This window comes from Siniperca chuatsi, linkage group LG22 (assembly GCF_020085105.1).
Source record: "Siniperca chuatsi isolate FFG_IHB_CAS linkage group LG22, ASM2008510v1, whole genome shotgun sequence".
NCBI lineage: Eukaryota > Metazoa > Chordata > Actinopteri > Centrarchiformes > Sinipercidae > Siniperca > Siniperca chuatsi.
Genome location: NC_058063.1, coordinates 8,297,727 through 8,320,111, shown reverse-complemented (window position 1 = coordinate 8,320,111; position 22,385 = coordinate 8,297,727). Strand labels below are relative to the sequence as shown.

General features: G+C 42.0%; 1 protein-coding gene and 1 long non-coding RNA gene across 6 annotated transcripts; one reads left to right on the top strand and one right to left on the bottom strand.

Moving 5' to 3' along the window:
• Nucleotides 1–1,326: 1,326 nt before the first annotated feature.
• On the top strand, nucleotides 1,327–20,431 carry rcor2 (REST corepressor 2). Of its 5 annotated transcripts, none has more exons than XM_044184614.1 (14): nucleotides 1,327–1,521; nucleotides 5,376–5,519; nucleotides 8,242–8,298; nucleotides 9,198–9,278; nucleotides 9,705–9,757; nucleotides 9,862–10,023; nucleotides 10,125–10,249; nucleotides 10,567–10,633; nucleotides 10,878–11,117; nucleotides 12,295–12,372; nucleotides 12,692–12,749; nucleotides 14,307–14,374; nucleotides 14,679–14,840; nucleotides 17,173–20,431. In XM_044184614.1, exons 2-14 carry the CDS (start codon nucleotides 5,396–5,398, stop codon nucleotides 17,521–17,523), a joined length of 1,626 nt encoding a protein of 541 aa, XP_044040549.1. In that variant the 5' UTR covers nucleotides 1,327–1,521; nucleotides 5,376–5,395; the 3' UTR covers nucleotides 17,524–20,431. The 5 variants fall into 5 exon arrangements, with proteins under 5 accessions (XP_044040549.1, XP_044040550.1, XP_044040548.1 ...); XM_044184615.1 differs by having other exon boundaries at nucleotides 1,327–1,563; XM_044184613.1 differs by having other exon boundaries at nucleotides 1,328–1,563; nucleotides 5,394–5,519.
• LOC122870434 lies at nucleotides 12,681–14,297 on the bottom strand. The gene is made up of 3 exons (XR_006376579.1): nucleotides 13,188–14,297; nucleotides 12,924–13,043; nucleotides 12,681–12,820 (listed from the first exon to the last, which is right to left on the bottom strand). It is a non-coding gene; the product is annotated as an uncharacterized LOC122870434 (long non-coding RNA).
• Nucleotides 20,432–22,385: the final 1,954 nt, after the last annotated feature.

The window sequence follows — 22,385 nt, the reverse complement described above, 5'->3', positions numbered from 1 at the left end:
GCAAGAGAGGGAGACAGATAAGTAGCCAGAGAGAGAGAGAGAGACAGGAAGGAGGAAGAGGAGCAGGAGGAGGGGTGAGGAAGGAGGGGAGGGAGGCAGAAAAGACAGAGGAGAGGAGTCAGAAGAGCAGAGGAGTGAGGAAGAGAAATATTAAGGAGGGGAAAGCGGAGGAGGCAAAGGAAATTGGATGAGGAGAAAGGAGGGAGGCAGGGGGAGAAAAAGAGAGGAGGAAGAAGGAGGAGAAACAAAAAGAAATCCGGCATGGGGTACGGACAGTGAGAAGAGAGAAGAGAGAGGACAGAGGGGGAGGAGGAGGAGAATTAGGGCAGATATTTAGGAGGTGGAAGGAAGAGGGAGAGGGGAGGAGGAAGAGGGATAAAGTATTGGAAAAGGAGAAGAAAGAGGAGCAAACGGGGGGAGATTAAAAAAGAAGTATAGGGAGAGGAAGTAGACAAATAGAGGAGGTGCAGAGAGGAGCGGGAAGCAGGACTGTGGAGAGAAAATGGGAGATGACAAATAAGAAATCACATAAGAAATGAAGACAAGGTGGGAAAATGTGTGAACTGGGATGATGAAGAGGAGGTGGGGGAAAAGAGGACGAGGTGGTGATGCCAAAGAAAGAGCTGGAGGAGTAGCCTATGTAACAGGCTGTTACATGTCAGCAGCAGGCACTTGTGAAGGTAGCAGGTTCTGTGTGTGTATGTGTTTATTGCCAGCATCAGGTGTGAGAAATCCTGCTACAGCTATCATTGAAACATTCCCTATTCTACTCACACACACACTCATCCACCTGTGCACTCACACAGACTGATGCACACACACACACACACTCACTCACTCTCACACACACACATACACACAAGGTTCAATTGTACCGCACTCTCTGCCCCTTTCCCCACCATGCATACATCAGTACAAGTCTGGACAGCCTGCCTCAGCACAGAGATACACAGTTGACGAATCCCTCCGCCGACACACTGGCAAGTAGTCCCTAATTTATGGGATTTTGATAGAGGGCAGATTGAGAGTCTATAAAAGCTTCTGTTTCTACAAACTATAACTGCGCCTTCTTTCTCCTTCTAGTTAAACAAGATTAACTGTGGATAATAATCATAGTGTGAATTAGCAGGTTGGCAGTTTTAAAAGCGGATTTCCCTCCCCAAAGCCTTTCAATACGATATGCTGGTGAAAAAATATCACTCTAACGTGTCAAATTACATGTTCAGCATCACAAATCCAAAATTAATTGTAGGCTACACTTAATAGTTTTACAGGACTACTTTTTGTCAATCCAAACGGCTGGTTGGGAGAGGCGAACGCATCGGGGCGGATGTTCACTTTACTTTTCCCCGGGTGTTGTCAGTCTCCCCGGCACACTCACGGCAGCTACCATCTATCCATGCAGTTCACTTCATTGTACTGACTGTGCTCATCAATTAGGCAAGAATTAAGCCGTTTTAGAAGCAATAATTTGTCTTTTAGCACTTTGAAGAGGATTATAAACCGCGGGAAGAGGCGCAGGTAAGTTTTGAGTGCGGGAAAGCGGAGAAAAACGAAACACAGGTATAGTGTGACTGTTATCTCGACTTCCAACTAATAACGTTACTAATGTAACGCGAGGGTACTAGCTGCAAGCTAACTGGCTAACGTTAGCATCCCAACGACCAACTAGGTTTGACTTCAGATTGCACTTTGGTGAGGAGGGGGGGCAATGTCGCCTGTTTTTTCATTGTTCAGCCTCCAGAAATTACTTGGACCGTTCAAACTGCTACCGTTTGTAGCTAAACGTCCTGAAAGAGACCGCCAACTTGAGTTTTAATAATCCAGAGAGCGAGTTTTTAGTCCATGCCAGGCAGCAGCCGACAGTAGCGTTAGTAGTAGTAACAGCAACGTAAGCGTGGGGAAAACAAAAGGACTTCAAAGTCTGACACACAACACAGATGAGTGCTTAGGAAAGCTGTGAAAATATTGATTTAACAGTTAGCTAGCAAACGTGGCTCAGATAAAGCACCGGTGCGAGTCCAGCAGCTCTTATTTTTGCTGAGGTTTAATAAAGAACGAAATCATTTATAGAAAACCAAGGTTTAACAGACTAGAAAAGGGCACTTAAAAAAGGAGATCACATACTGATATTATAGTGTTACATTTTACCAAATACAGAAAAGCCATTTTAAGGGCACGCTAAACTTAGTCTGAGATCCATGAGCACATTAGGCACTTTAGGAATACTATTGGCAACATTATTTGTAAGTATGAGTCAAAAAATGCATAAATGAGGAGAGTTGAACCAGACTGCTGATTTAGACAAATTAAATATAAGCATAAGCGAGTGGTTGAGCAATACGTATTACTGAAAACGGACCCTTCCCAGTCGGGTTAGCATTTATGTATTGTAGTTTAACTGTTATTGCTCATAACAGTTGATGGATCTGCCAGAGATCGAGGCTACCGTAGCAGTGTCCGAGGCTATCACAACCCCCTGAAACTCTCTGAAGTGAACCGGGGCGGGATTATTATCTTCGTCTCCTCTGTAACTGTAGCTTCGGCGATTTCCCAAACTTAAATGCATGGAGATATACGTAAGTAGACAGATGTGTCTAGGTTTGGATGGTGTGAGTTTCCAGTGAAGTTAAGAGGGGGACAGCTGTTGTAGTTGTGGGGGCCACCGGGAGCCGGGGTAGACAAAGACCCCCAGAGAGCCTCAGACACTTGTATTGTCTACCGGAGTTTGGTAGATGTGATTTAATCTCTCGGGTTGTAAAGATTGCCCCTCACCCTCTCCACAAGCATAACTGATCATGTTTAATCTGGAGAATGAGGGAACTAAGTTAATGTTGTTTCCGTGCGTCCGTGCTTTGTTCTGGTCGTAGTTCAAGTTAGGAAAACTGGAGGTGAAGTTGCTGCTGTGATGGTGAAAGAGAGCAAGCGTTTAAGATCCGGCGCACATAACTGGTGTTTATACTTTGATCTCTGAGTGATATTGGAGTTTGTTTGTGGTCACCTATCGTTTGTGATCGCGCTGTGTTTGTTTACGAGGAGGGAGTTTAGATGGGTTACTTTCTGCTGTGTGGAGCTGTGTCCTGAGCTGACCGTCTAGTCTTTTGTGCTACTGTGAGACTCACTGGCCCGGAGATAGAGAGAGCACAGAGGGAGAAAACGAGGCTTGGCCACGTAATAATATAGCACAGACTGTGGATGGCACTTAAAATGAGAGCCCCCTTCATGCAGGAGGGCCCTCATGTTATCCATGGCACGTTTTTTTCCACGTTGTTTTTCAGATGCTGCCACTTGTTAGCTGTGCTGTTGTGATGGATTTCCTTAGCATGCATGAATAGGCACATGTGTTTTATATAATGGTATGCTAGAGGCTGTGACTTGATTTTTGTGATGCATAGATTTTTCATATTGCAGACTGGAAATGATGTCAGGCTAAAAATAGGACATAACATTTTGGACATCTTAATAGTGCAATTGAATATGCATAGACAGATATAAAATATGAAGCCAGGGCAAAGCAACATCCCTTTTTGTCTTTTTCACATACACTAACTGCACTAATGATAATTTTCATTATTGATTAATCTAATGATTATTTTCTTAATGAATTGATTGGTCTACAAAATGTCAGAAAATAGTGAAAAATACTACCATCTTTGTTTTCCTACAGCCCAAGTTAACATATTTAGACAGCTTGTTTTGTCCAACCAATAGTCAAAAATCTAAATAGTGTACTATCATAGAAGACAAAGCAAATATTCACATTTGAGAGGCTGGAACTAGAGAATTTTTGTCATTTTTGCTTAATGAATTGCTTAAATGATTAATCTATAATCAAAATTGTTGCAGATTAATTTTCTGTCAGTCAACTAATTGATTAATCAACTAATAATTTCTACTATCCTTCCTCGTCAACAATTTAGGTTACTCTGCTACTCTGAATTGTTTTGTATTGCTGCTAAAAGTAGTACACTGAATTAATATGTCAAAGTAATGTTTCTTAGGGCTGAAACTAACTTATTTTGATTATTTATTCATCTGCTGTTTGTTAATTAATCAATTCATCGTTTGGTTTATAAAATTTCAGGAAATAGTGAAGGATGAAGGATTTCCTAGAGCCCAAGGTGACATAAAATCTGCAAAACCTAGAGATTTTCAGTTCAATATCACATAAGACAAAGAAGAACAGCAAATGATCACAGTTAAGAAGCTGAAACAAGAGAATATTTGACACTTTTGCTTGAAAAATGACTTAAATGATTAATCGATTACAGAGATGCTCCTGGCCGATCTGCCTGATCGATATCATTGATACTGACTTTCAGCCATTTTACTGATCTTGTTAAGTGGATCAAATATTGGCCATAATGTGACTGATCCACATTAAATAAAGTTTCTTCATCAGTGTGTCTTTACAAAATGTATTGTTTCTGATGTCCGTTACATTCATTCAGTCACGGCGGGCTGCCAACTCAGTTTTTAGTGCCACAGCAATTACTGACATCCTGTTACCTTACATAATAAACCAGTGAGGTATACAGATTCTAAATTTGGGGAAAAGAGAGCATTGGTATGGGATTGGTACACACGCTGTGTCGGCAGATACCCTGAGTTGAAGTATCAGAATCTATATGGGCAGAGAAAACTTCAAATTGGTCCATCCCTAATTGATTATCAAAATGGTTGCAGATTATTTGTCTGTCGATCGGCTCTAGTGTTTCTTAAACAATGGTCTGGGACACTAAATAGCCCTCTGCTCTGTTTGTGGGTGGTGGTGCCCCCATGCTCTTTATTAGCTGGAGTAACAGAGGAAGACTTGAGTTAATCAGTTTTGGTCCTGTGATGGACAAGATGAAGAAGCGCCTGTGGATTGGGTGTGGAGGTGCTCTTGAGGTCAATACTTGGCGCAAGAAGATCAGAACTTAAACTTGAGCCGAAATCCCGCACTTAGTAAAAGGGGTGTTACTAGCCAACAAACAGAGGCCATGTCGTGGCATCTTCATCAGCTTATGCCACACTGAACTGACAACAGTGCAAGGTCATTTTGATTAGAGAGATACCAAGTTATAAAGTGACGCTGAGAGCTATTGCGTGATAATGAGGTCAGGGAAAGATAACTGAGAGTTGGTGAGGGTTAATGAGTTCTCATGCTGTAAACTGGTGTTTGGAAAATAATAGGAGTGCTTCCAAGGTAGCAGCATAAGGTGCTGTTTCACTTTACAAGAGTTAATTAGGTTTTATAGGGTTTCAAGTGAAAACAAATAGCAGCCAACTCACTAATGAAAAAAGACTTAACTGATAGTTTTATGGGAGATTGAATCATACTTAAGACAGAAACGGTATTTTGTTGATGAATGGTGGTGGGATTTTATTTTTAGGGTCTCTGTTTGTTGCAGCCATGCCCTCAGTGATGGAGCGCTCGGGGGCCGGGGTCCTGTCCAGGAGCAGAGCCAAGACCGTAACCAACGGCAACAGCCAACCACACTCTGAAGAGGAGAGCAGCGATGAAGAGCATGCTCATGGTAGACACATACACACACACACACACACATATATATTAAACTGAAGTATAATCTACTGACTTCATCGGAATTCAATTCTCTGGCTAAATGAGTGGTTGATTTAGCTACTTAATGTCTGGGTTTCTATCATGAAGCATGTGTAAAGTGTACTTACAGTAGACACACATTTCCATCATACAGAGACATCATGCCAGCTGTTCCAGTTGCATTCATTGCATTGCTGCAGTGCTTCTTTAGTCCCTGCACACTGCTCTCCTCTGTCGTCCCCTCCTTCTCTCCTCCATCCCCTTCCCACACTCTTCCATCCTTGTTATCCTCTGCCCACATACATTTTTCCATCCTCCATTCTCTCCTTCACCCACTGACTTGCCGTTGATCTTTCATTTTTAACCGTTATCTCACTAGGCACATGGACTAAAGACCACCATTCCTACCATTATAGCAACCACCACTTTCAACCTCGCCTTCACCTCCTCCATCCATTTTCAGTCTTCCAGTAACCTCTCAGTCTTTTTCATCCATCTTTTATTTTTCCTGCATTTTTTGCCTCCTTTCATGCCCCTTCTTTCCTTCCAACCAATTTAATTTCTTCTTTATTCATCCCCTTCCTGCCTCTCTCCACCCATTTCTTACCATCTACTCCAGTTTCTATCAACCCCGTCTCCTCCCTTCCTGTCCTCTGTCCCTGAGGAAACAGTAATCTGTCTCTTCCTCCTCCTGGTCTGCTTCCCTGCCTCTCTCATAGTCTCTCTTCACTCTTTGCCTTCCATGCTCTTTACCACAGCACTAATTACTTTGTCTGACATTTGCTGTTGCACTCCCCCCATCTGTGTCTGTCTATATATCTGTCACTTAGGGATGAGAGATATGCTGAAAATGTTTTCACAATAAAAAATATCATGCATAAAGATATTTATCACGATAAATGCTATTTCTGTTGAATTTGAATTGTTGGAAAAAGAGACAAGTCATATGCTGTGATTAAAAACACAAAAATCCTGGTTCAACCAAACTGTTCAGAAGCCCAAATGTTAAGAACAAGTAAATAGAGTGAAGACCAAAACAGTCAGCAGTTCCTAGTCCTTTATAACTATTAGAACCACTATACTGTAATTTAAATAGTAATACATTCAAAACAGTATCCCTGTGTGTTTCTCATAGGCTGACAACTTGAGGACTTGAAGATTGTTTGCACTCTAAATTGTGGCGAACTAATTACATATCCCCAGGGTTTCCCTCTGTGTTTTATAGTAGAGGTGCCCCACCTTGCCTGAAATAAAGAGCGCCTCCACCAAAAGAATTATCGCATTTTTGTAAAATATAATATTAGGCTTATTTAGCTTTAGGGAAAACGAGCAGTGGCACTACTTTACACAGCCAAGGCAATGTATTTAATGATTGTTTAAACCATCATCTTGTAACTACATTGATAGCGAGATGAGATGTGTCAGGATCGGCCTGATTCAGCTTTGCGGGTGATTGATCACATCATATGTTCGGTCAGCAGTGTTTAATTAGAGCAGCACATCACGATGGCGAAGAGGGAAAAAAAAAAGAAAACCCAATTTACAAGTTGGAAAAAGTAGAGACAAACGGCTCATTCAGTCACAGTAAAGTTCTGATGTGTGAGGGCGAAAAAACTCACTAATACTGATACTAAGGATTGGTATCAGGGCCGACCTGAGCACATTTTAAAGGATCGGTGTTGGCTAAAAAATAGCTGATCAAAATCCGATCCTTTCTTTACTTTATTCTACTGTGTTTTGTCCACCTCAGGGTGCTAGTGTTGCAGCGCTGCTCTCCTTTACCACAGCCGGCAGTGCAGCATTTTGTTGAATATGAGAGAAAAAATTAGTTTGTGAAATAATTTGGGTGCACTGGTAATTATCATTACCAAAGCTCCGTGTCCAAACATTTAGGTAGCAGCTTCTCATTTTTAGCCGGTGCAGACTGTCTCTCTCACCGGTTAAAATGACAAATGTTGGCGGCGGCGGCAGATCACATCAGCTGAACTTTAACTAATTAAAATTAAACTTGTCAGTTTTCAGATTAAAGTGCTTTCTGCAAACCGGTGTCTGTACTCAGCCAAAGATTGTTTGTGAGCGCCACTCTGTAACACTACTGTACAACCACAAGTGGAGTCAGTGTTTTTGTAGGTCTCACTCCAACCTAGCGGATCGCTTCACGTCAATTTTAAGAGTGGCATTCTCCCAGTTAAGCTTTCATTCAGATCATATCATTGTACACAATATTAATGGACTCGGATTGGGATCAGGGCCAAAAATTTGATCAGGACATCCCTACTGGAAAATAATCAAGTTGATACAGGATTTTGTCATTTAAAAGAAAAAAAAGGAAAGGAAGTTACCTTGATGTAACTCCAGCTCTCAGATTACGTGCTCTGCCCTCTAACGGGCTTCACTATTGCAGAGGCAGAGCCTTGATAGGATAAACCAATAGTAAAGCCTGTTAGAGGGCAGAGCATGTACGAAATAGAAGATGATTATCACTCTCTGTTATTTCTCTGTCACGCTATCAATGTCACGCTATCCTTCTGTCTCTCCTGTTATCTGTCTTCTTACGATCCAGTCCATCCAGCTCTGGAACTTCGTGGGAAGTTTTTACCAGAATACTTGTCCACTATCCTCTTTATCTCTACAGCTCTACCCATCCTCTGGGAAATAAAAACTCATATTCGTCTTGTGTCTCTCTCTCTCTACAGACAGTATGATCAGAGTGGGAGGAGACTACCAGGCTCAGATCCCAGAGTTCAAACCAGGTAAGCTGGGAGAGAGGAAAGCATGAGAGAAAGGGAGATGACAGAGAGGAGTAAAAAGGAAGATGAATAGAGTAAGGGAGGAAATCAGGGCTGAGAAGGAGACATAGAGGTGAGGAGAAATGTGGATGACATTGAAATGGAGGGAGGAGGGGAATGCAGATGAAGAGAGAAATGAATGTCAAATGGCCAGTGTTACTGTGGAAATCCAGGAAAATGGAGAAGGGAAGAGAACTTAGGCAAAGATGTCTAAAGTGATGTGTGTCTCTTCCTCCAGTTGTATGCAAACCAAAAATAATTAATTTTCAGTTTTCTTCCAGATGTTTTACCTTACCTGTTTAAATACGAAATAGTTAACACAGTTTATGGTGGGAATAAATGGCATTCATCACATGGTAATAATGTATCTGTGGCATACTGAAAGACCTTAAATTAAGTTTAAATAATTAAGTTGAATCGTAAGTTAAACGTGTTAAATAATTAGTATTACTAGTGACACTGTGCAGTGAAAGGTTTCTTTGAGGTGGGTGTCAAGTCTTTGTTTAATAAATAAAAGCGTTAGCTGTGTAATGTTCAAACCCTGCATTTATCATATCTGGAAGCCAAAGATGGAGTCTGGACAGGAGAAAACATGCAAAGGATGAGGAAGGTAGACAGTAAAAGTGAATATGAGGTTTGATAGGTAAACAATCAGGCAGAGAGAGAGATAGTGGGAGTTGAAAGATCGTAAGCGGTGGAGGAGGGAGACGAGGAGAGGAGGCATAAGGAGATGATGTGACTGACAAAAAGAGGGATTCAAATATACGTATAACTTCAAACAATGTGTGGATTTAAATGCAAAATGTGTTTATTTTGTGTTTTAAAAACATAAAAAAAACGTTCCTGTTTGTTTTCATTACCAGACAGTCCAACCCGCTTCAGTGAGAAGGACCAGAGGAGCATGTTGGTCTGGTGTCCCAACAGTCAGCTTTCTGATGCAATGTGTAAGCTCTACACACACACTTGCACACACCTACCTCCCTCACCTGACATTCACTGGTACAAGCTTAACAACGTGACCTTCAGTTTAATGGCTATATGCTGACTGGAGAATAGCAATTAAAACTTTTTTCCTGTGCACTTGTTTCGTCTTGTCCTCTTTGTCTTCATCTCCTTCCCTCATGTCTTTATATTTCATTTTCCTCATCTTTCTTTCTCTTTGTCATTCAGTTCTTGTTCTTCTTTTTTCTCTACCTCCCCATTCTTGTTTACTTTCTCTACCTGTTTTTCTCGCCCTTCCCGTCCACCATGCTATGGTTTCTTTGTTTTTCTCCTCCTTTTCTTGTACTGTATCTCTTCATCTCCTTCTTTTACTGATGTTTTCTCTTTCTTCTCTTTTGAACCCATTTTTTTCTCTCTTCTTACCCCAGTGGACGAGTACATCCTTATGGCAAAAGAGAAACATGGATACAACATGGAGCAGGTACGGCAGCACAAGATAAAATGTCTTTTTCTTTTCACTGCTTGTTTGTGTCTCTCTCTCCTGACTTGTCACTGCCCCTGTCTCCGTCCCCTCTGCTCCTTCAGGCTCTGGGCATGTTATTATGGCACAAACATGACGTAGAGCGCTCGCTTGCCGACCTGGCCAACTTCACCCCCTTCCCAGACGAGTGGACAGTGGAGGATAAAGTGTTGTTCGAGCAGGCCTTCAGCTTCCACGGCAAGAGCTTCCACCGCATCCAGCAGATGGTGAGAGACCAAAAAACCCCCAGAATATTTAGGACATAACTGACTGTAAGACATTTTCAATTTTTAATACTTAATTTATTGATTTCTGTGTTTGTGTGTAGCTTCCAGACAAGCTGATCTCCAGCCTGGTGAAGTATTACTACAGCTGGAAGAAGACCAGGACCAGGACCTCTGTCATGGACCGGCAGGCCAGGAGGCTAGTCAACAAGAGAGAGAAAGATGACAGGTATGAGATACCATGAAACTTTAACCCCTGTCAAAACTGGGTCTGAAGGGAGAGAGACGAGTGGAGGGATGGACAGAGGGAAGTTCTCAGAATCTACTCATCTGAGATGTGACATTTACGAAACTCCTCTGTTAAATGACACTCGATAAGCATGTCATCCTGGGAAACAAGAGTCTGATGAATATGAATGAGATGCTTTGATATTATATCTTGTGATTTTTAGTTGACATTCTCGAGCATTGTAGAAATAGACAATTGACTGGGGTCAAAGCTTAACCATGAGCGTGTTTAGTTAAGTTTTCTTTTTCTTCTTGTAGTAATGATGATATGGAGGAAGGTGACCCTGGCAGTGACAGTGACTTTGAGATTGACACCAAGAAAGAGGTGAGCAGCATAAAACTTCATAGAGGTTGTTTGTCTGACAGAGAGTGTGTGCATGCTTATATAAACAAATCTTTGTGTTTTATTAGTCATGACTTGCCTGAAGAGATCAGCCTAGCTAAATCAATGCCTTCTGTATCCTTCAATTCCAACTTCATTTATTATACATAAACATAATGCTGCACTCTTGAATTGCTGTTCTTGTAAGGTACCATTGTGATAAAACCTGATTTCTCTGTCCACACAGGCAGTGAAACAGAACCCCAGCAGCACCAGCTCTGACAAGGCGACCCCCAGCCGCTCTGGGCCGGTGAAGAAGGAAAATATCGGGGCTCAGTACCGCCACCACCCCCTCAGAGCCCGCCGCAGGCCACCCAAAGGCATGCACCTGGAGCAGGGAGACATCACGTCCCTGTCGGCCTCCCACGATGCTGGGGTGCTAACTGTACGACAGCTGGACACACAGTTGGTGTCACTGAAGAGACAGGTATGTACCTTTTTATGTATGAATATTTTTAATCTGGCCTTATGTTGCATCTTGGTCAATGGAGTATAAACTGAAGGTGTAAATGCACTAGTGTACTTCTAGTGGTAGTTTTAAGGAACACCAACAGGATTTGAATGTATCTATACCTATGTATTTGTCAGTAAAAGAATTTGTTCTCCTCCAGAGCTTTTTGGTGTAACAATATATGAATAAATTGTCACATTTTTATGAGACATATAATGAATTCAGTCTCGGTTTGCTTAGTTTATTTATTTATTTATTTTTGTTAGTATGAACCTTTTTACAAGCAGGTTCCATGAAAAATTACTTTAAGAAAACCCAACTTACAGATCACAGAGTGGGAACAGCTGGTCGAAATAAACCCTTAATTCACTCAAATATTCTGGCTCTACACCTCAGCCTGCAGCCACGAAACAGGCTGCAATGGCTGCTGGGGACAAATGTGCCAGTCAAAGTACGTCCACTAAAAGTGCTTGTTTTTGCCACGGACAGGCTCAGATCGTTTTTGTAAGTGTCTGACTACATTATGCAAAGGATCCCTACAGAGAGAGACGTTTTTGTTGAACAGTAAGATCCTTTTTCTTTAACCAGAAACAGACGTTTTCTCGCTCTCGCCTGCCACTAGACTCCATTGGGGGGGAAAAAAAACTATAATTTTACCTTGTTGACCATCGTTAAACACACTTCATTCAAACTAGACAGAAACAAAATAAAACTCACCAAAAGCGTCTTTTGTTAGTCTTTCCACTGTTCCAACAATCACCAACTCTGGTTTGATAGAAATAAACCCTTAATTCACTGTGTTAGATGAGAAAAAAAACCCAGCTCTTCCTCCTTCACATGGAGGGACTCACATGCACTAACATGCACGCGCAGCTAGTACGGCTGTATAAACCAAGCACAGAGAAGCTCTAACACAGGCAGAGGGGGTGTGACGTCATCCTCCGCTCAGGACGCCATTACTCCACTATATCTTTATATAGCAAATAGTTATTTGCTGCTATATTATGAATCTCATACAGAACCTGTAAAGTAACAGAAGCTCCTTTGTGTATGCATTTTGTGCTACAGATTTTTGGTTAACAGCATCAGTGCATCCAGCCAAAAAATAAACTTACCACGCTCTCTTTCTTCCCCCGACACTTTTTCCTCTCAGGTTCAGTCTATTAAACAGAACAACAGTAGTTTGAAACAGGGCTTAAATGAAGGTGTTGACACTTTCAGACCTGCTGAGGTAAGTCTTTTTTTGTACAGCTTTCTTTTTTTCAGTCCTTTCATTTTCTACATTTTCCCTATTTTACATCCTTCATCTATCCCCTCTTTCATTTTTGTTTCCTGACTGTATTCACTTTATCTCTTCAGTTTGTTTTTCTCCTCTTTCATTTATTCACTCTGCCTTTCCCCAACTCCCTCCAGATATTATTTCACCCCTCGTGGGACCAAGATTAGTTCTAATCTGCTCTTTGCTCTCATGCTGTCATTTTCACCCCTCTCTCCTCTTCTTACTTACCACCTACCTCTCTCACACTCTAACCTCTTCCTGTCTGTCTCAGCCTGCCCCTAAGATGAACTCTCGTTGGACTACAGAGGAGCAGCTCCTGGCTGTGCAGGGTGAGTAAAGGCTCCAGCATCATCTTCCTTCCCTCCTACAGAGTCACCTTGTGCTGCCAGCTCTCTTCTTCCTTCCTCACATTCACAGGCAGAAGTCAGACTGTTAGACACATTCATATTCATATTTTTCACACACAGAAACTGCCTGTGTCAGTACTGTAGAGGCACATTTACATTTTTAAGTTACCCCTCTGCTTAGGTTGAGCTGTGTTGCTGTAGTGGAGTTTGGCCTTTAATAATGCACAGGAATTTCTTCAAATTTGGCACAAATATCCACTTGGACACCAGGATGAACTGATTAGAAAACAACAGCAGAACATTTTGCTTAGCTGTACTCTATAAGAATCCATCTTTACATAGTTATTAAGTACTGGAATCATACATATGTTTCATCAATATAGTGATAACTTCCATTTAGCCAAAAAATACACTTTATACCTCTTGATTCACTTCCTTCCAAGTATTCACTACATTTATAATGAGTCTGGACAAACATGGAGGTAAACTGCAACTTGACTGGTTGGCGGTAATTCTAGTTGTTTGTTGTTATGGACACAGAGCTCTGCATGCCATGGCACCCCACTGCATAGATTGGTGTTAAGTTCTGAATGAATGTGGAATTAAATGCATTTTGTTAGTTATTATTTATAATGTTATAGCACAACAAAGGACTAAAGGCAGAAGTGTTTATATCTGTTCTGAATTGCCCTACTCGAAGGCGTGGTGAAAAGCCTGCCGTCATAGCCTCACCCTGGCTTCCTAATCTCTCTCCAAGAAAAGACTCCTCAAAGACATTCGTGGTGTTGGGTTCATTTGACGGAGTTAGTTGTGTGAAGATGCCTTCTTTTGCTCCGCAGCACACCTGGCCAATCGCTACGTAAATCAGGCATGATTGTCAGATTGTCTGTTTCAGAAAGTAACAAAACTTGTCTTGATGCACCTCCCTGAGTTGGAAAGGGGATTTCAGGTGCTGTTAGATGATCCAACAAGCACTTCATTTGAAGTTTATTAAGGCCTCGATCCTTGATCAGAAATAAAGCTGTGAGGAACAAAGGAGTTTACTAATTGAATAATTAGTTCATGTATTGGGGCAAGTTGGGAGTTGGAGTTGTGGAGATTTCAATCTGTAGTTAAAATCCATAAGTCGCAGTTAGTCAGAAAAGCAACTTCCCTCTTCCCTTCTCCTTAGCAGCTACAGTCAGTGTGCCTTTGAGCAAAGCATTCAACCCCCATCAACTGCAGCTATGTAGTTCAAACCGAAGAAGAGAAAGCAAAAGCTGAAATGTGTGTAATAAGAGTGTGAAGCAGGACAGGCCTGGAAAAGAGCAGGTGCACTCAGCCGGCTGACCTCAGACGAAGGTTAACAGAAAACACACGCATCAACAAGCCTGCTCACACTACACTCACTCTTCCTGTCTCTCCCCCTCTCACACACATGGCCATATTTCTCTGACAGAGAGAAAGAAAGCAGACTGTTTTTGTAGCCTTTTGATGGCAGGTTATGAGTGATGCATAGACAACATTAACCTGACTTTTTTCCTTCTGTCTCCTTTCCAGCTATCCGTCGCTATGGTAAAGACTTTGCAGCCATCGCCGAGGTGATAGGGACCAAGACACCAGCTCAGGTGAGTGTTGAACTTGTTGAAAAATCCTCTCATCTCTTACTCTGACCTCAGTCTAACCCTCCATCCTTTCAGCAGTTTACTTTCTGTGAGCTGCCTATCAGCTTTTCATCTCGTCTCCAATTCCTTCCTCATCCCTGTGTCTAGATAAGCATTTTTCTTTTATAGGATAACTATAATCTTCATTATCCCTCCTTTCATTTGTCTTCTGACCTCCAGTCTCCGCCTCTGTGTCCTTGATCGCAGTACAACTTTCTGCCCTCCTCCTTCCTCTTCTCTGACTCCCGATCTCTGCCTGTCTGTTCAGGTGAGTTCGTTCTTCGTGAGCTACCGGCGCAGGTTCAACCTGGACGAGGTGCTGAGGGAGTGGGCAGCTGAGCAGGTGGCCACCAGCCGAGACCAGAGAGACCCCAGGAGGAGCGGCGAGGAGATGGCAGCAGCTACAGATGGAGCCACTGAGGAGGACGAGGTGAGCCGTGACAGAGGATACGCATGATGCAAGGAACGCCTTTAGTTATTCATAGTTCAGAGCAGTTTAATCAAGGAAGTTGTCTGAACAAGTCAAAATTAAACAGTATACCATGTTAGCTTTTACAAAATATTGACTGTTAATGGACACAAAAGGTTTACAAGAAAAATATAAATGACCATAAATGAAACACAACTTTTCAAAATCTTTTTCACAACATACAATATTTCATCATAACCCATCAGTGGGGAAAGAAGTTGAATCTCCATGGTTCAGTACAAAACAATACATTCTACATGGTCTATAATATATTAAAGGAATAATTCAATATTTTGGAAAATACATTTATTTCCAAGAGTGAACTAAGACAGTCGACATCAGTCTCATGTCTGCATGTTAAGTACAGAGCTGCAGGCGGAGGCAGGGGGACAGAGCAAGCCTGGCTGTGTCAAAAGTTCAAAAAACACCTACCAACATATCTGAAGCTCACAATTTAACAGGTATCTTATTTGCTTAATCTAACAGAAATGTAATAAACAAGTTATGGGTTTAGATGCAGTTATATGCTGTAACCTCTTGTCATCACAGTGAGTTTGTCAGGGTTGGTACCATCGTGCCTGTACAGAGACCCAAACCTTTCCGTACCTGGTGCTCACCGGCCACATCTGGCAGCAGAAGTCCGGGGCAGACAGATAAACTTAAACACCAACTCCCTTAAGAGCACAAATTTTCATTTTTACATTTCTCTTTGCGTACCAAATAAAGATAAGATAATCCTGTATAGATCCCACAGAGAGGAATTTGGTTGTTACAGCAGCACAATAACAGAAATAAGAAAAGAAATTAAAAGTAAGTGAAATATAAAAATGAATAGAATAAAATAGAAACTATACAAGAGTAATAGTAGTGCACGTACGGTACCCACAACTGGTGGTGTACTTGAACTAGTAGTGGTGTGATTAGTATCAGCAAAGTATAATATATGTAAGAGTAATATAACTAAACAAAATGCAATGGGTTAATTAGTGATCTTTAGATATGTTGACAGATGAATTTTGGAATTTTTGGAAGCGGGGGAAACAGGGGCTTGTCTTTATGCTAAGCTAAGCTAACCGTGTCCTGACTCAAGCTCTGTACTTATAGAAAGAGACTGATATTGATCTTATCATCTAACTCTTGGACTCATCAAAGGTCCAGTGTGTAACATTTAGAAGGAGCTATTGGCAGAAATGGAATATAATTTTAAGTTGCACCGCCATGTTTCTACAGTAGCCCAGAATGGACAAACCAAACACCTGCTCTAGATAGGGCATTTGGTGTTTTAGTGAGTTTGGCGGCCACCGTAGTTTCTCTTACATGCTTAGAAGGGGTGGGTGAGGCGAGCGGTATTCAAATGTTGCAAACTGCAATTTCACCGCTAGATGCCACTGACTCCTACACACTGGACCTTTTAATGATTAATCTCAGTGTTAGTCGGTGTAGTCCCTCTTTCGTCCAGGAGTGTTCTATCGTAGAAAAGGTTTCAGTCGTAGTCATCTGAACACTGTTTTCAGAATCAAGACGTTTCGGCTCCCATCCGGAAGTCATTCTCAATTATAAAAATGGGACGGGAACTAGAAATTTTAAGCTACTCTGAGTTACATAAGCCCTGCCCTCAGGAAGGAATCTGCCTGAGTATCTGTTAATAGCTAGTTTCACCTGAAACTGACCTAAGTGTTAGTCTTCATTGTTTATCAAAGTGGTGCAAATGGTGGCTCACTGGTCATCTAGTTGAAGTTCTAACATTTAAAGGATTAAAAAATCCATTAAGAGTTAAAACTACTGGAGAAGAGATGTTCAAAATGAATGCTAGAACTACACAAAATGGCTGGTTTTAGTAGCAGACTTGATTGAGTGTCCTTGGTGCTTACTTGCTTGCAATAAGGAAGAAATGAAGGAGAAAAACTGGTAAGATATGAGGTCTGTGTCATTAACAGGACCATCAACTTAATGCTGACTCACACAATCCACGCGTCAGCTTTCTCAGAGCTTAAAATGCTTGTTGGTGCTCTTGGTGACTGAAGTGGATTTAATGGCTGACATTCATACATCATAGCTCCTGAGTATATTGAACAGAAGGAGCAGGTGGTTGTGTCGTCTGCTGCGGTTTCAGGCTGAATGTGTCTCCTCTTCATCATCGAGCTAAAATGGCATCTGTTTTTATTCACTTTTCCTCTCCACCTCCTCCCTCTTTTTTGTTTTCTCACAACTGTACTCCAACTGTCTTCTAATCTCACTTCATCTTTATTTGTTGTCCTCCTCACCTCCATCTCTGCCTCCTCCCTACCCTCAGGTCAAAATGGAGGACTCTCCCTCGGATGCCGCCGGCAGTTCCTCTCCACCCTCCTCCGCCCAGACCCCCTCCTCCCTCTCCCAGCCTCCTCCGCTGCTGCGCCCTGCACCTCCCTCGGCTCCCCCCAGCCTCCTCCGTCAGCCTCCTCCTCTGCAGACGCGCCCTCTCCAGAACCGAGCGCCCCACAACCACCCTCCACCTCCGCTCATCCGGCCTGCGGTGACCACCTCGTCCTCCTCCACCGGGAGCTCCAGCCTCAGGGCTTCTCCTCCCAGCTCCTCCTCCTCCGCTGCAGGGCAGATGCCTCCGTCGCTGGTCGGGCTCAAAGTGGAGCAGCCCAACTCGCACTGATACACATGCGCGCACACACACATGCACACATATACAGCTAATAGGAATAGAAACACACATACATACACACACAAATTAGCATGCAGACTTCACCCTGTCACACCATCGCTCGTAGCCTTTGTTCCTGGGACCATTACACATCACGTGACCATGTGATGATTGAACGCACTCAGGCCCCTAAGGTGACATCACAGCTCTTAAAATGTGGCAGGAAGTGTGTCAGGACCCCCCGCAGGCCTACTGTGTAAGGCAGTGGCATGAAGCCCCTTTACTGTACTAACAAACACCTACCTCCAGACCCATGTTTTTTAGCAAAAACACACACACACACACACACACACACACACACACACACACACACTACAAACAAGCTAGGAACTCAAAACAAACACTACCTGCACACACCCCCTCTGAACAAAACAAAAAGAGACACTGGATCGTCAAGCTGTTGAAGAAAGCCATGACCACAGAGCGCAAACCCACCTGCTTGTTTCCATGGCAACTGCTGAACATCTGGATTGCGGAGGAGTGTGGTTGAACACACACTATATATATATCTATACTGTAGATTCCACTGAGCAGGTATCAAGTCATCCAAACAACCTTCAGGAAAATCAAATAATGAATAAACGAGGGAAAGAAAAGCTGAGAAAGACGGGAAAGAGGAAGAGTCGCCCACATCTGAGCCAAACCTGAGAGGTCACGTAGATTAGAAAATCATTCAGATGGCTGGAAATGATGTGAAAAACATGCCTTCTTCTATTGAGCTTTGCTTTAAAACTTAGACCCTCATAGAGGAGCGAAAAGGTACTTTTGCAAAGAAAGTGGGCTTTGTATTCGAAGCTGTGCTATTAGTTTATCGTTATGGCTTTTAATGGTTGAAGCTGTTTCTTCTAAAATGGGTGAATGAAAAGAAGAGCAAGAGATCCCACCTCTCCCTCTTCTCTCATAGCCATGTATTACTATTATTAACTGGAGTGATGTTTTCCCTTTTTTGACTAGACTTTTAAAGTGAGCCCTAGGTGTAGGCAGTTAGTTCTTGCAAGTAGTTTAGATAGTACATACTTTATTATTATGATGATGATTATTGACTGAGCACTAAGAAGAAAAAGAGCCTTTTAACATGTGACTGGACTTTCTCACGTTTCAAGACATTTGCCACATCTTGTTTTTCACTGGCTCAGTGTTGAAGTCCCACTGCTTAATGTCCATTACTTTGGAGGAATATTTTCAGTAGTTAAGCGCTAACAGCGGCCGCTCTGGAGAGCAGCTGAACGAAGCATTAGCCTCTGTGTAATGTGTGTAGAGGAGTGATTTTTTTTTTTTATAGCAGGTTCACAAAGTGAAGGGGACGACTGACCTTTCCTGACCTCCTACAGATAACCGTACACTGAAAAATAAAATGTTCTGCCAAAGTCTGTTCTTGCTTTAAAAGCTCATTGTCCCACAGATTTCCCATGTCTCCAGTTAGCTGTTGAGCATCAAAGAAGAGTCTGACATTTTACACTGCTAGCTTGCTTCCTACATGTTAGACACAGGAAAAGTAGTAAAACAAAAGGCGTTAAGTATTCGCTTTCGTGCAGAGAGTTAGACGAGAAGATAGATGCCTCTCTGTTATATTTGCGTTAAATGTGAAGCTACCGCCAGCAGCCGGTTAACTTAGCTTAGCACAAAGACGGGAAACGGGGAAAAGCTAGTCTTTCTCTATCCAAAGGTAACAAAATCAGCCTACCAGCGCCTCTAAAGCTCACTAATTAACACGTAAAACACGTTGTCCAGGTTGTTTCTTTTTTTTTTTTTTGCCAAACCATTTCTTGGTCAGGACCAGTAACTTCCTACAGTCTCTGCTGGTTGCTGGGCAACAGGTTCCGAACAAGAAATAGTCTGGGACATAACCGCCCGTAAAACGTCGATTTGTCATTTTTACACTTAGGTTTTTATACGGATTAAACAAACGAGATACAACTTGTTAATTAGTGAATTTAAGAGGTGCTGGTAGGTGAATGTTGTTACCTTGGGACAGAGCCAGGCTAGTTATTTTCTCCCTGTTTCCTGTCTTTATGCTAAGCTAAGTTAGCCGGCTGTTGGCAGTAGCTTCATGCTGAGCGTACAGACATGAGAGTGGTAGTTATCTCTTGGCTGGTTGAGATGATTCAGTTCAGTCTTTTGTCAACCAGCATGTCAGAATAATCACACAAGTGAATTTACAAAGATGCGATGACAACTCTCTAAAGCCCTCTGAGTCCAGCAAAGGCAGCGTCTTACTCTGCTAGTTCGAGTTCCTGTCCTGTCCAGGCACACAAGGAGGTGCGAGAGGTCGAAGGGCATCTGAAAGGATTCATTTAGCCAATGAACTGTCAGGAAATGGCTGCATCTCGCTTCTCAGTGCTGCCACAGTGCAGCTTTCTGCCTCTGAAATGTACCTCTATGGTGATAAACAGGCAACCTCATGAACAAATGTAGATGACTGAATGATATTTTGTGGTTGCTACTTATTTGTGATTTCTTTTGAACATCATCTGCTGGTGCTGTGCTGAATCTTTCCCTTCTTCCTAGTCTAGTTGCCTGTGTATCACTGCATTTTCAAGCAGATCTGGGATCGCACGTCATGTATAAACCTTTCTTTAAACTCTGTCCAGTGCTTCTCCACTGATAGTCTCACATCACCCACTTTTGTTAGCAGAGGACTTCGGTGTTCGGTTTAACGCGGCCCTGAGCAGGAATCAAAGGGGCCCATCACTACGTTTGGCTTTAAAGTGGCTTGCCTTTTGTCTTACATTTGTTCCTCCAAAAACTGCTTGTGTGTACTGTATGTGAGAAGTTGTTTACATTGTGGAAACTGAACTGTTTGTGTTTGAGAAATGTTTTTGTTTTTGTTTTTTTAGAATAAAGAAATGACCAAATAGCACAGAATTTGTCATACATTTTAAAGCAGTTTATCCAGAAAACACCATAATAATGTTATCTGTGAGTTTAGAAAGACCGGTTACCTAACAGAATGAAGCAAAAAATCAAAGTCTGTTCAGTCTGTAAGGTTAACCTAATTTATACCTTTTAAGTGTTATTTGTGAGGTTCATGAACACATCATCTGTTCCCAAATGCCAAGTCTTATCAAAACACCATCTGCTGACTCTCAACAGGTTAGGCCACCTGCAAGCTCCCATGTTCCTGAGCAAGTCTGTGGACACGGGCACTTTGTTGGGCGTTACCTGTGCACCACGAGTGTATTCGAAGAAGCCGTCTACAGTCGTAAAAGACAAACAAAACAAAACAAAAAAAACACGGACAGACATGAAACAGTTTTAAAGTGTAAGGTGTGCGATTGGCTCCAAGTCAATCCACTTGATAAACATTTAAAAAACAAACTATACCAGGAAATAGAGCATACTACAGGTAACCTCGCATAAAGGATCCTGTCTGACATGTCTGCAGCGTTTTTACACGTTCATCATGAAGATTTGGTTGTTCACAAAGCTGGATTACCAACAAAGCAGGCAACTTCCTGTGACCCCGGACCCCTAGGGGCCCCAAAACATCCCAGTTTCATCACAATTTTGGTAATTAGATTCATTATAAATTTGTTTGGAAATTTGCACCACTTCAATCAATTCAAATCAAGGCAAGGTCCTGCATTATGAGCCAATTTTTGTGGCCCCCCTAAAGGGACACTGTGCCAAAATTTAGTTTTAGGACCTTTACTGTTCTTGTTTATATTGTACTTACATTGTGCCTATTCCAAAATAAAGTTCTTACCACCAAGTGACACAGAGAATGCGTAGGGACAAGGGGGTAGTGTTATTCCTGCATGAGTACTGGTTGGTTTCAAGTGATCAACAGCGTGCAGAACTGAGTAGTGTTGCCTGCTGGGCCAATAGAGCCAGCCATGATTGTTCAGTATGATTAATTCTGAGTCACTTTATGCTGTATAACTGTATTAAGATTATCCTACACAGGAACTGGTGTCAGAAATGTAAAAAATATATATACTAACGTACGAATATAATTAGTGCAACAATCCTTTGATCCTCAAGAATACTTTCCGCACACCTGAAAGTGACCCAGTTGTAATTTCTACACAGATTCAGACTTACACACCTGAACAGAAAACTGTCAGTTAAATGATTTAATCCCACAACGCCCCCTTCTGCTAATGTGGCGCACCACCATCTGTGTCTCACAAATACTAAGGATTTGAACTAGCAGCATGTCGTCATCTTCATTTTCATGCTGGGCTTGGGCTCCCGATAGAAATAATGCTCTAACAGACACAGGCAGTTTGATATGACTGGAAATAAAGCCCAACTGATAATGGATTTTTGAGGTTGATGTTGAAATTTGAAAGCTTAATATTCCGATCATGATATATTGGCTGAGTCATTCTTTTACATCAACACTTTTGATGAAGGTCACTTAAATTGGTTTTATCTTTTCAGAATTCTGGTCATGATATGTACTGAGCAGGACTTTTTGCAGTTGAAAAAATATATACGTGTTGGTGCTCTCTGGTGGACAAACAATGTGAGAGGCAGTTTTTAATGACCAAAGATATTCTGCACTGCAATTTCTTGTTACTTATCTGCCAACACATACACAGATACCAATACATATGCAATAGACTAATATCCTCTGATGTATTGATCTAGCTCTAATTGGAAAGTGGTAAAGCAGCAATTCCACTTTTTTATTTTTTAAGGCTGTTAAGCTGTTTTTTCATTTGCCTATACGGGCTCAGTGCTGTATTAAAATGAGGGGAGTGACAGGAGAGGATAGGGAGTGACATTTAACAGGATCTATCTAAACATGCAGTAGTGATTCTCTGTTAAGCCACAGGACAGCTCTCAATCTCATATTTTAAGACAAA

Bases quoted from the DNA above. Each gene is read 5' to 3' on its own strand.
- rcor2 (XM_044184611.1), top strand. The intron at 10,634-10,877 runs GTGAGCAGCATA...CTGTCCACACAG, and splicing joins AGATTGACACCAAGAAAGAG to GCAGTGAAACAGAACCCCAG. The intron at 12,373-12,691 runs GTAAGTCTTTTT...TGTCTGTCTCAG, and splicing joins ACACTTTCAGACCTGCTGAG to CCTGCCCCTAAGATGAACTC.